At 40.3% G+C, this 16417-nt stretch overlaps 1 protein-coding gene across 3 annotated transcripts in view; it reads right to left on the bottom strand.

Annotated features, from left to right (window-relative positions):
• The window catches only part of unc45b (unc-45 myosin chaperone B), a 68224-nt gene that overhangs the window by 41203 nt on the left and 10604 nt on the right, over positions 1–16417 (bottom strand). For all 3 annotated transcript variants that reach the window (XR_011963115.1, XM_072588608.1, XM_072588619.1), the window contains exons 6-9: positions 12943–13110; positions 6490–6658; positions 1992–2162; positions 1216–1387 (exon numbers count right to left, since the gene is read on the bottom strand). Coding sequence is in view for 2 of the 3 variants with exons in the window: in XM_072588608.1 (XP_072444709.1) it covers positions 1216–1387; positions 1992–2162; positions 6490–6658; positions 12943–13110 (680 nt within the window). In the remaining variant the exon portion in view is untranslated. The remainder of the gene's footprint in view (positions 1–1215; positions 1388–1991; positions 2163–6489; positions 6659–12942; positions 13111–16417) is intronic.

Here is a 16417-nt window from a genome sequence, read left to right as displayed (position 1 = left end):
TTGATCGATCTGGGATCAGCAATCCAACACCCAGATAATTTCCAGGTCATGAACCCACACCTCACACCTGCTGACACGATGCTATCACCAAACGGAAAAAAGTGACCCAGGGTTCAATTTGTGGAGGCAATCATCACCAGGAGACAGGGGCTGCCTGGGGAGAATGAATGGTAAAGGCAGGAGGCAGCCATAATGGGCCTGCCACTGTTTCCAGAGCAGACGGCACCTCAGAGGCCAGCAGCGTCACCAAAGTAGCCAAATGACCAAATGATTATTTATAAATTGACATTGTCTCCTTGCCCTCCCTACCGATTAACAAACTCAACAAGGGCCCCTTTCCTCCTCCTTCACTTTAAAAACTGGGACACTGGGACAAGATATTCTGGAACACTAGCTGCTATCTGGGAGAGCACTAATTTTGAGGTTGCCTCTGCTTCTACTCCAGCTCCCTCAGGCAATTCATGTTTCTGTTCATAACCACCATGCATTTGTACCATGCCCTACCTAAGGATGACCACACCAATCAAATTGTAACCACGCAACATAGAATCATAGAGATATACGGCTCAGAAACAGACCCTTTGGTTCAACTCATCCATGTTGACCAGATATCCTAAACTAATCAAGTCCCATTTGCCAGCATTTGGCCCATATCCCTCTAAACCTTCCTATTCATAAACCCATCCAGATGCCTTTTAAATGTAATTGTACCAGCTTCCATCACTTCCTCTGGCAGCTCATTCTGTGCATGCACCATCCTCTGCATGAAAACAGTTGCCCTTTAGGTCCCTTTTAAATCCTTCCCCTCTCACTTTAAGCCTATACCCTCCAGTTTTGGATTCTCCTACTCTGGGTAAAAGACCTTGACTAACAATGTCCCTCATGATTTTATAAAACTCTATAATTTCTCCCCACAGCCTCCAATGGTCCAGAGAAAATAGCCCCTCCCTATAACCCAACCCCTCCAACTCTGGCAACATCCATGTCTTTTCTGAATCCTTTCAAATTTCACATCTTTCCTATAGCAGGGAGACCAGAATTGAACACATTATTCCAAAAGTGGCCTAGCAAATGTTCTGTATAGCTGCAACATCACCTCCCAACTCCTCTACTCAATGCACTGACCAATAAAGGCAAACATCCTTAAGGGTTGTAATAAACATGTCAAACTGAAGTCTAAATTGATTAGCTAATCTGATTCTTCACACTACCTACGTTATATACTCTTCACAGATTTTTCGAAAAGTAGCTCTCTCCTCATCACAGCGAAGATCATCATAGAGCTTGTTGAGTAAGATGGAAGCAGTGAGGCAGGTATTATCAGTCAGGGGGAGACAGTTGGGCAGTTCAGGAAATTGCCCTCCCACTTCTAAAATCTTCTTCAAGCCTGAAATGGAAAATTACATTTGTGAATTGGATACAGAAAGATTTTGGCAGCTTCGGATTCACAAAACTGCCTTTATATTGTGCCACTAAACCTAGTTTAAAATGACAATTTAAGTGACCTAAGAATACGTCACTTTGACAACCCAACGGAAATGCTAAAGTCTGTGGATGCAGACGAGGTGAAATAAAGCACAGAAAATGTTGGAAGTATCCAGCATGCCTGTCTGCACTATGGGGAGAGAAATAGAGTTAATGTGGACAGAGAGAGCTGATCTGGTGCTGTGGAATCAGAACCATGCACATAATCTTAAAATTCAGATGTGGTATCAGGAAGTACACTTTCACACTTAAGTGGAATAGAAATGTGGAGCACTCTACGCTAAAAAGCTGTGGAGATTGAAGGTAAATTCAAGGAATAGCTAAATGTCCTGTTTTAGATTAACATATGTCCTGTGGGAGCTACGGAACTTAACACTTAATACTGGCATAAGTAGAGAAATTTCCTTCCACAGTGCCTCAGGATACTAAGAATCTGCAAGGCAAAGTTGTCCAAGGTATTTGGGCTGGGAAAATCAGAAATCCAAAATAATGAAGGATGAACGCACCAATATCAATTGTATCCAAGCTTTTGGTGTTGTCTTTAATGTCCAGGTCCTTTCGAGGCACATTTCTGATCAGCAGATTAAGTGCTTGATCCCGTCCATGACCTGAGACATTTTTGAGAGTCAGCATTTCCAGAAGGTGCCTGATGATCATCTTGACATCCTTAGAGGTGTCTGTATGAGGAAGATAAAACAGATTTACAATACCTTTGATGTCATCAACAATCTCACATCATCATACATACAGTCAAAAATGTACACCTTTAGGGAAGACACAAAAAAGATTTACTAAAATTGTACCAGGGATAAAGAACTTGAATCAGGTATTTGAGAAACTTATCACTGTTCATCTTGGATCATGATTTGGAGATGTCGGTGTTGGACTGAGGTGTACAAAGTTAAAAATCCCACAACACCAGGTTATAGTCCAACAGGTTTAATTGGAAGCACACTAGCTTTCGGAGCAATGCTCCTTCATCAGGCTCCTTCTATCACCTGATGAAGGAGTATCGCTCCGAAAGCTAGTGTGCTTCCAATTAAACCTATTGGACTATAACCTGGTAATGTGTGATTTATAACTTTGTACATCTTGGAGCAGAGAAGGTGAGGGGATGGTTCAACGAAGATGTTCAAAACCATGACAGATATTAGGGACAAAATGTTCCCATTAGCAGAAAGGTCAGAAATCAGTGTACATTAACATAACATAATTGTCAAAAAAAGGAATAGAGATGAGAATTTCTATGAAATAGTTGAGTTGTTATGTTTGTGATTGCATGGTTTGAAAGAGTGTTGGAAACAGACTCAAGGACTGAATCTTACTTGCATTGAAGTTTTTGGAGGGTTTCTTGCCATGAGGTCTAATGAGTTTTCTCGCCATATCTTACTAAACTCACTTCATTAGCTACCTACCCTGTCCCTGTCGGGGCTCTCACATCCAATTCCAGCCCCATCATAAGACTCGCCATTCCTAAGATAACTCACTGCTCAATAGGTATCCCAAAATTCAGCGGCATGCCTTGTGCCCACGCCATCTTTAAAAGGCTGATGTGTACCTGATCAAGTTCTGACAATGCGGAGCTGCCTTACACAGTTCCTGATGTTTATCCTGGATTTGGCAGACACAGCGAAATCAGTGCCCACATTATGGGCAGGTTCCTAGGATCAGCAATGGAGGCCATGATACCAGACCATGTCAGTCTGATTAGAGGTTGTCACCCAGATCAGTGCAGTCTCAACTGTCCAGGAAAGCCTGTAGGAAGAAGGTCAATGACCTTCTACACAATGTCAGCATAATGGCCACCATCTTGCTTTAGTTCTATCCCATCTCCCACCAAGGGTTATGTTCTACCACTCTTACTAATAATTGCAACGTGTTCCCTCAGTCGTTATCACCCACCACAACTCCTGACACCACACACCATGCATGCCCTCTGCACTGCCTACTCACTCGCTCAGGACACCTCCCTAACTGCACCAGGAGTACCAGCTATACCACACACTTTCATCTCCTTTAACACTTGACCCCCTCTCTCATCCAGGAGAAACAAAGCCCACAATAGTGGAGAAAGAGTCAAGCCAGTTGGTGTGCCACCTAACATTTGGCTCCTCAGAGGATACTGACTCTGACTGCCTCGGGAGGCTGAATTTCCAAGCCCCTGGACTGGTATCAGAGTTTGCCCTTGACTTCCTGTGCCAGGACCCCCTCTCCGTCAAGGGATGCTGATCCTGATTGATTTGACTTCTAACAATCATAATGAAATTCCTTCCATTATGTTAGCATTAAACACCAAAGCAAGACAGCAGTAATATGAGCCTGGTATCTCCAGCTGAGGGGGCAATCTTCAACCAAAAGTGCCAAGTGGATGATTCAATCTCGACCTCCATCAGTGGTACCCAGCATCACAGATACCAGTCTCCAGTCAATTCGATTCACTCAGAGTCATAGAGGTGCACAGCATGGAAACAGACCCTTCAGTCCAACCTGTCCATGCCAACTAGATATCCCAACCCAATCTAGTCCCACCTGCTAGCACCCAGCCCATAACCCTCCAAACTCTTCCTATTCATATACCTATCCAAATGCCTCTTAAATGTTGCAATTGTACCAGCCTCCACCACATCCTCTGGCAGCTCATTCCATACACGTACCACCCTCTGCGTGAAAACGTTGCCCCTTAGGTCTCTTTTATATCTTTCCCCTCTCACCCTAAACCTATGACCTCTAGTTCTGGACTCCCTGACCCCAGGGAAAAGACTTTGCTTATTTACTCTATCCAGGCCCCTCATAATTTTGTTAACCTTTATAAGGTCACCCCTCAGCCTCCGATGGACCAAGGAAAACAGCCCCAGCCTGCTCAGCCTCTCCCTTCAGATCCTCCAACCCTGGCCACAGGCACTGGATACTGCAAATTCTATGGGCCCTGACAACATTCAGGCAATAGCACTGAAGACTTCTTCTCAACAACTTGCCACTTCTATAGCCAAGCTCTTCCAATACAGTTACAACATTGGTATCTAACTGACAATGCAGAAGATTGCCCAGGTATATCTTGCACACAAAATGGAGGACAAATCCAACTCGGTCAATTGCATCCCAATCAATCTACTCTTGCTCATCAGTAAAATGATGGAAAACATCATCAACAGTGCTATCTTGAATATTTTGGAAAGATCATATTCTTTCCAAAGCATTCATGATTATAAGTATGCATACAGGTTTGTCAAGTCAGTGTCATTATCAATTAATATTTTGGTTAGTGCAACTTCATAATATGGGAATGTGGGCATTGCTGGCAAAGCTTACATTTGTTGCCTAGCCTTAATTACCCTTGCAAATGTTCTTCTTGCAAAAGACGATTATAATGCAATTGAATTCTATATTAAATTTGACAGTGACATACCAAATCCCAAACAAATAACTAACTTCATCGGTATGAAATGGAGACTTGGCTCAGGTTAATTGGGTAAGTGGACTATAAGATACAGCAGTGCTTCAGTCATTGTAGCATTTTCAATAAATTTCCTGGCAAACTGGAAGTCAGAAAAATCATATTATGATCAGATAAGGTCAACATTTTATGGAAAGGAGATTATGTTTGGAAACTTTTAGAATATTTAATGGCAGAATATGTGGGAGGTAAAGGGGAACCAGTCAATATAGTATATATGGATTACCAAAGGCACTAAAGGTTTAAAGATGCCAAATATAAATTAAGATTAATATATAAGATAAAAGTTAATGAAGTTGGGCGAATATTCTAGCAAAGCCAAAGCATAGGTTAATAGGCAGGCAGCAAAAACTGGACAGTTTCAGTTTGGCAGGCTGTAACTATTGGAATGGTTCAGGAATCAGTCAGCTATTTTCATATTATGTTAATGACTTTGACAAATACCTATGGTAATGTACTCGGGTTTACCAAAGATATAATGTTATATGGGAAAGTAGGCTGCAAGGAAGATATAAGGATGCTAAAAAGAGGTATAAACAGGTTAAGTGATTGGGCACAAGGTAATTAATAAAATACAATGTGGGCACGGTTAGTCATTTTGCTAAGAAGAATCACAAAGTAGAAAATTTTTTAAAGGCAAGAAAGTTCGAACATTAGTTGGAACTTAAGAATTGGATATATTCATAAGAAAATTTGTTTGCAGGTACAGTTAGCAATTAGGAAGACAAGTGACATAATGACCATTATTGCAAGGGACCGGAGAACAAGAATAAGGAAGTCTTGCTAGAATTCTGCAGGGCTATGATGTAGCAAAATGCTGTGCTCCACTTTATTAGAGTACATATATTTAAGGTAGGATCATCTTGCTGTGGAGACACACCATTGATTCCTGGAAAGAATGGATTCTCTTGGATGAAAGGCTGTGTAAATTAGATTCATATTTTCTGGAGCTTGACAAGGTAGGCACCAAGAGATTGCTTAAACCTGGCTGTGGAATCTAGAACATGGAGTCATGTCTCAGATAAGGAGCCAATCATTGAGGAGCGAGAAGAGCAGACTTGTCTTCATTCACAGGATTGGGAATCTTTGGAATTCTCTACCCTAGAAGATGAGTAATCTTACAGCATTTAGTATAGTCAAGGCTGCAGTAGACAATGTTTTAGTCTCTCACAGAATCAAAGGAGATGAGGAACAGGTAGCTAAGTGGATCTCAGGGAAAATAGGCTATACCATCCCTTAGGCTTTAATTGTAATGAATGGTAGAGCAAGCCTAAAGGGTGGTATAGCCTATTCCTTCATATATTCTTATGGAAGTCCCTATAGATACCACCACCCCTATCGAACCGCATTCTGAGAACTGCTGCCCTGGGATAGCAGTTACATAGCCAGGAAATAAATAACTGTGTAGTTTACAGCAGCACAGTGTAAGTTATAATGAAATTGTAACTGAGTTATGTGCGGTGTGCTTGCCTTTAAGCCCATTATCTAACATTGATAGAGAAATCTTCAGTTGTGTCTACAAGCAGATCTGCAACCACCATTTTACATACCCAGCACCAGAGCTTCATCCTTCCCACGATGTTCCTTACTATCTACTCCTTCAAAGTTATCTAGGATTGTTTGGAAGAAACTTGAGGTTGCCAAAGCGATGTCTTCATTGTCCAGAGCCATAAGACTGCAAATCTTGTTCAAGCCCATGAAATGTAACACAGCAATTGCCTGCAGACATAAAATCACAATCACATTAGTTTCCAATTCTCTTAATAACACCACAGACCACACAGAGATGCTAATTAAACTTATGAACAAGACAAAGTTATTCAGGTCCCTCCAACAGTTCTGACAATCAATGATTTATGGCTAAAAACATAAGACCTTAAGACACAGGAACAGAGTGGGCCATTCACCCATCAGGTCTGCTCTGTCATTCAATGAGATTGTGCCTGATCTGATAATCCTCAACTCAGCTTTCCTGCCGTATGTCAATAACTCTTGATTCACTTACCGGTTAAAAATCTGTCTGTTTCAGTTTTGGCAAACTTAATGTCCCAGCCTCGAAAGCAGAATTCCACACATTCACCACACTTTGAAAGAAGTTCTTCCTCAATTCTGTCTTATATGAGCAATCCCTTCCCCTGAGATAATACCCTCTCGTCCTTAACTCTCCCACAAAGGGAAACAACCTCTCCATATCTACTCTATCAAGCCCCCTAATAAACTTGCAAGTTTCTGTAAGGTCGACTCTCATTTTTCTAAACTCTGAGGAGTTCTCCGATTGACTCAACCTCTCTTCATTATATAATGCCTCCATGCCTAGAACCAGCTTAATGATCTTCTCTGGACTGCCTCCAATGCAATATACCTTTCCATACATAAGGGGACTAAAACAGCTCATGGTACTCCAGGTGTGGTCCAGTGCATCGCATAGTTTAAGAAAGACTTCTCTAATTTTAATTCCATTCCCTTTGAAATAAAGGCCAATATTTCTTTTGCCTTCCCTATTACCTGATGAACTTACATGCCAACATTTAATGATTCAGGGGTGAAGACTTCCAGATAGAACATAGAAAATAGAAAAGTACAGCACAGAACAGGCCCTTTGACCCACAGTGTTGTGCCGAGGGTTAATCCTAATGTAAAATAAAATTTAACCTACATACCCCTCAACTAATTGCTAGCCATGTTCATGTCCAGCAGTCGCTTAAATGTCCCTAATGACTTTGCTTCCACCACCACCACTGGCCATGCATTCCATGCATTCACAACTCTCTGATAAAGAACTTTCCTCTGATGTACCCTCTATACCTTTCTCCTAATATCTTAAAACTATGACCCCTTGTACCAGTCAATCCTGTCCTGGGGAAAGGTCTATGGCTATTGACTCTATCTATTCCTCTCATTATCTTGTACATCTCGATCAGGTCACCTCTCTTCCTCCAACAAGAAAAGTCCAAGCTTAGTCAACCTCTCTTTGTAAGACAAGCCCTCCAGTCCAGGCAGTATCCTGGTAAACCTTCTTTGCTCCCTCTCCGAAGCTTCTGGATCTTTCCTATAGTACGGCAATTAGAACTGGTCACAACATTCGAAGTGTGGTCTCACCAGGGACTTGTAGAGCTGTAGCAAAACCTCGCAGTTCTTAAAGTCGATCCCCCTGTTAATGAAAGCCAAAACACCATATGCCTTCTTAACAACCCTATCCACTTGGGTGGCAACTTTGAGGGATTTATGTACTTGCACACCAAGATCCCTCTGTTCCTCTGTACTGTAGCTCTCTGCACTTTTTCTCTGCGTAAATAATATTCATCTCCCGTATGCTTACTGCCAAAGTGCATAACCTCATGTTTTCCGATAATACAATCCATCAGCCAAGTTTTTGCCCACTTGCTTATCCTGTCTGCAGCTCTTTGTAGGCTGTTTGTTTATGTCACCCTCACTAATTATCTTCTCATCTATTTTTGTGTCATCCACAAACTTAACTATAGTACAAGATCTTTCCTCATCCAAATCATCAGCATATATTGTAATCTGATCCCCATGGCACTCTAGTAGTTACAGGTTGCTGTCCTGAAAATACCCACTTAACGCAATTCCCTATCTTCTATTAGTTAGACAATCTTCTATACATGCTAATAATTTACCCACAATATCATGGGCTCTTATTAAATAGTCTAACATGCAGTACCTTATCAAACATCTTCTGAAATTCCAAATACATTACATCTGCCGCAACCCCTTCAGTTATTCTATTGATCTTCTCAAGGAATTCAACAATTTGTTTGACATGATTTCCCCTTTGTAAAGTCATGCTGACTCTGCCTGATTGTATTATATATTTTCAACATCTCTGCTTGTACATTTTTTTAACAGTAGAGTTTAATATTTTCCCATTAACAGCTATTAAACCAACTGGAATATAGTGACATATTTTTTATCCTTTATCTCCTTCCTTTTTTGAATACATATTTGCAGTTTTTCAATTCTCCAATGCTTTTCTAGAGATTAAAGATTCTTGGAAGATTGCTCTTACTGCATCCATTATCTCTGTAGCTACTTCCTTTAATATCCTAGGAAGCATTCCATCAGGTTTACGGTTCTCATCAGTCTTTAGCCACATTAGTTTTTCTAATAAATTGTAACGATAATTGTTTTATGTATTTCCACTCCCCCTTTTGCCTCTTTCATTACTTAGTGATTTTGTAACATTATTAGCATCTTCTACTGTGAAGACTGATACAAAGTATCTATTCAACTTCCTTTCCATTTCCTGGTTTGCCATTGTTATTTTTCCAGCTTTGTTCTCTAAGGGGGCCGATGTTCATTTTGGCCTCACTCTTCTTTTTCATATTGAGAAAGAAGCTTTTACTGTCTATCCTAATACTCCTATACTTGCAAGGTTATGCTTGTAGTTTATATCCCCCAACTCTTCTTTCTCATTTTCTGAAACTTTTGCAATCCTTTGGTTTACTACTAATCACGTATTTTTATTTCAATTTGATGCTATCCTTAAATTCACTGGTTAACCATGGTTGACTTAACTGCTTCCTAGAATGTTTCTTCCTCTCTGGAGTATCTTTGCTGTGAACCACAAAATAAGTTGTTAAGTCTCTGCCATTATTCCTCAAACATTTTTATTGCTAAACTTCTTTCCTAGTTCACTCCAGCCAGCTCTGCTTTCATTCTTTTTGTGATCGCCTTTATTTAAATTTAGCATAATTATTTTCAAGTCAAGGTTCTTCCTCTCAAAAGGAATGTTAAATTCTACCATGTTATGGTCACTATATCTAGAAGAATTTTTACTTAGAGGTCATATATTAACCTTGTCTCATTACACATATGGGGTTCAATATAGCATGATCGCTATTTGGATCGACAATATGTTATGCTCGGAAACTGTCCTGAATACACCCTATGAACCCTTCTTCATGGCTATCTCTGTCAATTTGACTTCATCAATCCACATGAATATTAAGTCAGTCATGATTAATGCACTGTCTTTTTTACATGCCCGCATTATTTCATGAGTTATTTTTTGACCAAGTGTCAGAAGGCTTAGAGATTATTTCTAGCCATGTCTTCTTCTCCATGTTATTTCTTACCTCCATCCATATGAATTCTTATATTTTCTGATCTAAGATCATTTCTTGCTATCATATTTATTCCATCCCAGAAATACAAAACTACTCCACTACCAGATTCTTCCAGCCTCTCTTTTAAAAATTAATATATTCCTGAATATTAAGTTCCCAGCTTTGATCCCCTTGTGTCCACATCTCTGTAACAACATAGCCACTAACTTCAATTTGAGCTTTTAGTTTATTTGTCTTGTTCTGAAATATTATATGCATTCAAGTATAGAGCCATTAATTCTGCCTTATTCCTATTTTTCCTCCTTTAGCCATATGTTTTTTCATGTTTGTACATTCTGTCCCTTCCTATTCCACTCTGAATGCTGTTATGCAAATAACTACCCTGTAACGCTTTAATGTCCTTTTACTTTGTAAGCCTACATTTCCACTCTCCCAAACCCTCCTCCTCTCTAATTAGTTTAAAGCTGTCTCCCCTTTGGCTGATTTTCTCTATTATTCCATTCTTCTCCCTTGGCTTACATTGCTCAGACCATCGAGTATAGGAATTGGGACGTCATGTTGAGGGTTGAACATGATGTTGGCAAGGACACCTTTAGAATACTGTGTACAGTTCTGGTCGCTCTGCTATAGGAAAGATATTATTAAATTGGAAAGGCTCAGAAAATATTTACAAGAATGTTCCTGGAACTGGACGGTTTGAGTTATAGGATTGACTGCGACTTTTCACTGGAGTATAGGAGGTTGAGAGATGACCTCAGAGGTTTCTAAAATCATGAAGGGCATGGATAAGGTGAATAACAAAGGTCTTTCCCCTAGAGTGAGGGAGTTCAAAACTATTTTTTAAGGTGAGAGAAGAAAGAGTTAAAAGGGACCTGAGGGCAACATTTTTACACAGAGGGTGGTTCACGTGTGGAACAAACTACCAGGGGAAGTGTTAGATGCAGGTTACAACATTTAAAAGACATTTGGACAGAAACTTGATTCGGAAAGGTTTACAGGGATATAGACCAAACACAGACAAGTGGGACTAGCTTAGATTGGGAAATATGGTCAGCATGGACGAGTTGGATTGAAGGGCCTGTTTCTATGCTGTATGACTCTATGGCTCTATATCCCTCAATAATTTCTCCTAAAAGAAATTACAAATCTCATATTGAAAACTGTTAAATTGCAGGAGAGATCTCCACACTTAACCCACTCTTTGTGTGAAAAAGTGTTCCCTAGTCTCTTCCTTTAATGTCTGGAACCTGAATTTAAGGTTATGTTTCCATGCGCTTTCTATCCCAGAGGTTTCCAAAGTGGGGGTTCGGACCCCAAATGGGGTCACAAGCTAAAGGTTTGAAGTCATGAGATCTAAAGCCGTATTGGCTGCTGTGGATTTCAGACCAAGTTATACCAGCCTTGCTCTTGCTCTCACAGGCTCTCGCTCTCAGTTTTCACTCAGGGCTTGCAATACTTTTCAAGCCACAAAATGATACTGGATCACAATGGGGAAAATATCTGGGAAGAACTAATCTATCTTATTAATTCCTTCCAAAATGCGAAGTCCCACAATCAAATCACCCATTAACCTTCTATATGCCAGATAATATCACCCTAGTTTATGCGATTCCTCCTCATATTGTAACACTTGGAGCCCTGGTAACATGCTGTTGAAACTGTGGTGTTTCTTCCAAGGCTAATCTCTCCTTTCCAAGTTGCAATACCCAGACCAGTACACAAACCACCAGATGTGGTCTGCTCAGAACTTTGACTAGCTGTAACAAAATCTCTTCCTGTTTATTTCTCACCCTCTAGATATGGTCTAATATTCCATTAGTTTTTGTGATTACTTTTAGTCCCTGACCACTACATATTAGCAATTTGTGTATATTAATCTCTAATCCTCTTTCATCCTTCACACTTCCCAACTTTTCACCAAATAATTAACAATCAGATCTTGTTGTTTTAGAATGACTTGGATTGAAATTCATCTGCCACGCCTTTGCTGATTCACTTAACCTATCAATGGCAGTTTGTAATTTTATGCTCCAGTCATCTCTACCTTTTCAATCTTTATTATCAGCAGCAAAATTCAATATTTGGTTCTCTGTTGTGATATGAAGTCATTTAAAAATATGGTGAATAGTTAAGCAGCAGCACTGATCTTATGTTACTTATTTCAATTTTGATCACGCTCTACATATTACTACTCTCAATTTTCTACCTGCTAACAAATTTTTGAAACAAGTCAATAATTAGGTTCCAAGTGCTCTAATGGTCAGTTTTGTGAATCATAATGAATTTGAGGCTTGGAGCAGTGATGGTTGTCTTCAGAGTAGTGATGGTTAAATATAGATTAAATTTAAAAATTCAAAACCATAAAGGGTGCAGCTGTTTTCAATGGCATGAAGGTTGGTAAGTAAAGTACAAAAATTGTATGCAAAGAAGCAGGGATACTATGAGGAAACATATTTTTAGATGGTGAGTTTTTGTGACATAGAACGTATTACTTGAAAAGGAAGTTGGGCAGATTAATTGGTAACTTTCAAAAAAGAAAGTGAATAAATGCTTGAAGAGAATGTTTTAAAGGGCAATGGGCAACAACAAGAATTTTGAAGGTGTTTGAGAGATAAGTTGTACAGAAGAGGTCTCTACTTGCGAGGTAGACTCTAAAAAATCCGACTTGGAGCTCAAGAGAAGCATCTTTACCCAGGAAGTGGTGAAGAGTGTGGAACTTACTACTACAGGGAGTAGTTTAGATGAACAATGTAGATGCAATTAAGGGGAAGCTGGATAGACACAAAGGAAGAAAGAACGGGATGAGATGGAGACGATGCCTACATGGAACAAAAACATTAGCAGGGAACAGATGGGTTGAGGGGTCTGTTTCTATGTTGTACATACAATGTAATCCAATGTCAGTTGACATCTTACCCGTGACTTGTGGCGACTGCTCATTCCTGAAAGTGTCCTTATTGCAGCAATCATCATCTCTGGCATTTTGGTATCAATAAGCTGCATCAACAGGTTAAGACCATTGTTTGCGAAAATCCGTTCAGCTCCTGCATCTTCTCTTGCCAGTACTATCAAGTTATTGGCAGCCTGGAAAAACAAATAAAATTGAAGGGAGATTATTTCACAAGACTTTTCAAACTAGTTATCTCAACACATCATGATGCTTGATGGTTGCTAGCAAGCATAATGTGGTATGATAATTGTTTTAAAAAATCCCCTTGCTGAGCAATCAAAGAATAGTCAACACAATTGCGTCTTCAAGTCCTGTGCTGCATTTTGAACTGGAAAGATTCAAAGTAGAAAAGACAAAGTGAGAGAAACAAAGAAAAAAATTAAGGAAACCAATAAAAGAGACTTGCATTTATAAAACATTGTTTATAACTTTCAGCACTTTACAAAGATTTGTGAATTTGGAATATAGTCACTCTTGTGCTGGCAATGTGACTGGGAGAAGTGTGCAGTGAGTCAGCCTCACTGTAAAGCAGACTGGGAGAGGGGACCTGTGAGAGAAAGGCAGCAACAGCAGGAGATTAGGAAAAACAGCAGCAGAAAGTCCCTTCAACCTGTTGTACCTCTCAGACTTTAACTCTGACATCACAGGTAGGTGATTGGTAGGTATTGTTTCTACATTTTTTGATTTGGCAGATGATTTAAATCAAGAGATATGGGCTGATGGTGGGCAATGTTAATTGGTCCAATAGACTGTGATCTGGAATCGCTTGGGGTGGAATTAAGGGATAGCAAGGAAAAGAGGTCATGGTCTAAGTCACCTATAGACTCCTGTAGGGTTGTCTCACTTAGGACAAAGTATAAATCAGCAACAATCGAGGTGTGAACGACGGGGACTTCAAATGTCATGGTTGGTTTTAATCTGTATAGTGACTGGACAAACCAGATTGACAGGGTTAGCACGGAAGATGAATTTGATTGCTTCTTAGAAACATAGAAAGAATAAGTTGGACATTTGGCCCTTCAAGCCTGCACCACCATTCAATACAATCATGGCTGATCATGCAATCTCAATATCCCATTCCCTCTTTCTCTCCATACCCCTTGATCTCTTTAGCTGCAAGGGCCACATCCAGTTCCCTCTTGAATATATCTAATGAACTGGCCCTAACAGCCTCATGCAGGAGAGAAATCCACAGGTTTGCAATTCTGAGTGAAGAAATTCTTCCTCATCTCAGTCCTGTATGGCTTACCTCTTATTCTTAGATTGTGACCCTTAGTTCTGGACATCCCCAAGATTGGGAACATTCATCCTGCATCTAGCCTGTCCAGTCCCATCAGGATTCTATAGGTTTCTATGAGATCCTCCCCCTCCATTCTTCTAAATTCCAGTGAGTACAAGCCCAGTTGATCCAGTCTTTGCTCATATGTCAGTCCTGCCATCCTGAGAATCAGTCTGGTGAACCCTCACTCGACTCCCTCGACAGTAAGAATGCCCTTCCTCAGACTAAGAGACCAAACTGCACACAATACTCAAGGTGTGGCCTCACCTAGGCCTGTTTAACTGCAACAAGAGATCCTTACTCCGATACTCAAATCCTCTCACTGTGAAGGAGAGCATGCCATTAGCTTTCCTCACTGCCTGCTGCACCTTTAGTGACTGTTCCACCATGACACACAGGTCTTGTTGCATCTCACCTTTTCCTAAACTGCCACCATTCAGATGATAATCTGCCTTCCTGTTTTTGCAACCAAAGTGGATAACCTCACATTTATCCACATTATATTGCATTTGCCAAGTTTTTGCTAATTCAGCCAGTCTGTCCAAGTAACCCCACCACCCGTTAGGATCCTCCTGACAGCACACACCACCACCCAGTTTAACATCATCTGCAAATTTGGAGACATTGCATTCAGTTCCTTTGCCAAACTGTTAATGTATATTGTGAACAGGTGGGGCCCCATCACTGAACCCCGTGCCACTCCACTCATCACTGCCTGCTCCTCTAAAAATGACCCATTTATTCTTAGAGCAGTATATTGCCTACCTACTGGGAATGGGCTATTTTGGAATTAAGTGCTTTGTTAATTTAATCCATGTGTTTAAGAAAAGATAAATTGGCATTAGATAGAGCTAAAGTTGCCCTAGTAACACAGGACTGTTCTGTCATCAGAGAGAGAAGACAAGCGAAGAGTTTAATCTGTGGGTCACTATGCCTCCGGCAAGGGGTGACGTTGAGAAGGTAGGACCTGGGTATTGAACCAGCCATCAAGAAGTTGGAAAAACAAGAATTAATTTGCTAAGTGCAAGAAACTTTACATCTGTTTCTCTCTTCACACATACTGGTAGACCTTCTCAAACCAGCCACCCAGGCCACTGAGCTAAAGGACCCCCTATAAATTGGCATTGGAGGCCATCAGAAGTTGGAAGCTGTTCAAAATACATTCATTAGGATCACTCCTGCAGTGATTGATCAAGAACAGCTTAACAAGTTTGATCTTTATTTAGAGCTTAGAAGAATTAGGGGTGATCTTTCTGAAACATGCAAAATTCTGAGGTCAGAGTAAATGTTGAGAAGTTGTTCCTACAACTAGTAAAATCACGAACTAAATACAGAACAAATGGATACTTGTTTCAAAAGGAGCTACAAAGGAATTTCTTCTCCCAGAGAGTGATAAATGTCTGGAATTTTATACCCCAGGGAATTGTGGAGGCAAGATCACTTCAAGTATTTAAAAAGAGGGGGCACATAGGTTTTTGAAATATCAAGGTGTTGCAGGCTGTGAGGAGCTAGCATGAGAAATGATTTGAGATCTGCGATAGATCTGCTATGATCTTATCCAATGGTAGGGCAGTTTGGAGGGGCTGAATGGCTTACTCCTATTTATTATGTTCTTGATTTGTGCACAGCAGGAGGCATCAATATTATAAAAGCATACAGAGCTCAGAAGTAGACCCTTTGGTCCTGTTTTAGTGAGGCTGATTTGGAGGTTCACTGTAACAATTCCAACACCAAGTTTTTTTTTCACATAACTGAACTCCTTAATCCCTGGTGGCGTTTTAGTAAATGTCCTCTGTGTCTTTGTCAGGGCTTTGACATCTTCCTTGATACAGAATACACCAGCTTGTGCTCACCAGCTGAAGCTATCTAACCAATAATTTATAAATATTTAGTATATCCTCCTTGCTTTTATACATTAGGCCTCTGCTTATGTAGCTACAGGTCCCATCTGCCTTTTTAACATGATTTTCAATGTTTTCTGCTGGTGTCAAAGTTACTCTATGTGCACACATCTCTAGGTCTCTCTGTTCTTGCATCCTTGTTAAAACTGAAGCATTTAGTTCATGTTCAGGGAGGTGGGAAGACCTAGAAAGAAGACGAGGTGAACACCTTGAAAAGAGCAATTCCCACTCTGCCAGCATATTAAAAAAATTGATAACTAG

Source organism: Chiloscyllium punctatum, chromosome 2 (genome assembly GCF_047496795.1).
Source record: "Chiloscyllium punctatum isolate Juve2018m chromosome 2, sChiPun1.3, whole genome shotgun sequence".
Taxonomy (NCBI): domain Eukaryota; kingdom Metazoa; phylum Chordata; class Chondrichthyes; order Orectolobiformes; family Hemiscylliidae; genus Chiloscyllium; species Chiloscyllium punctatum.
Note: the sequence above shows the minus strand (reverse complement) of the source record. Positions and strands in the feature narration are given on the sequence as shown.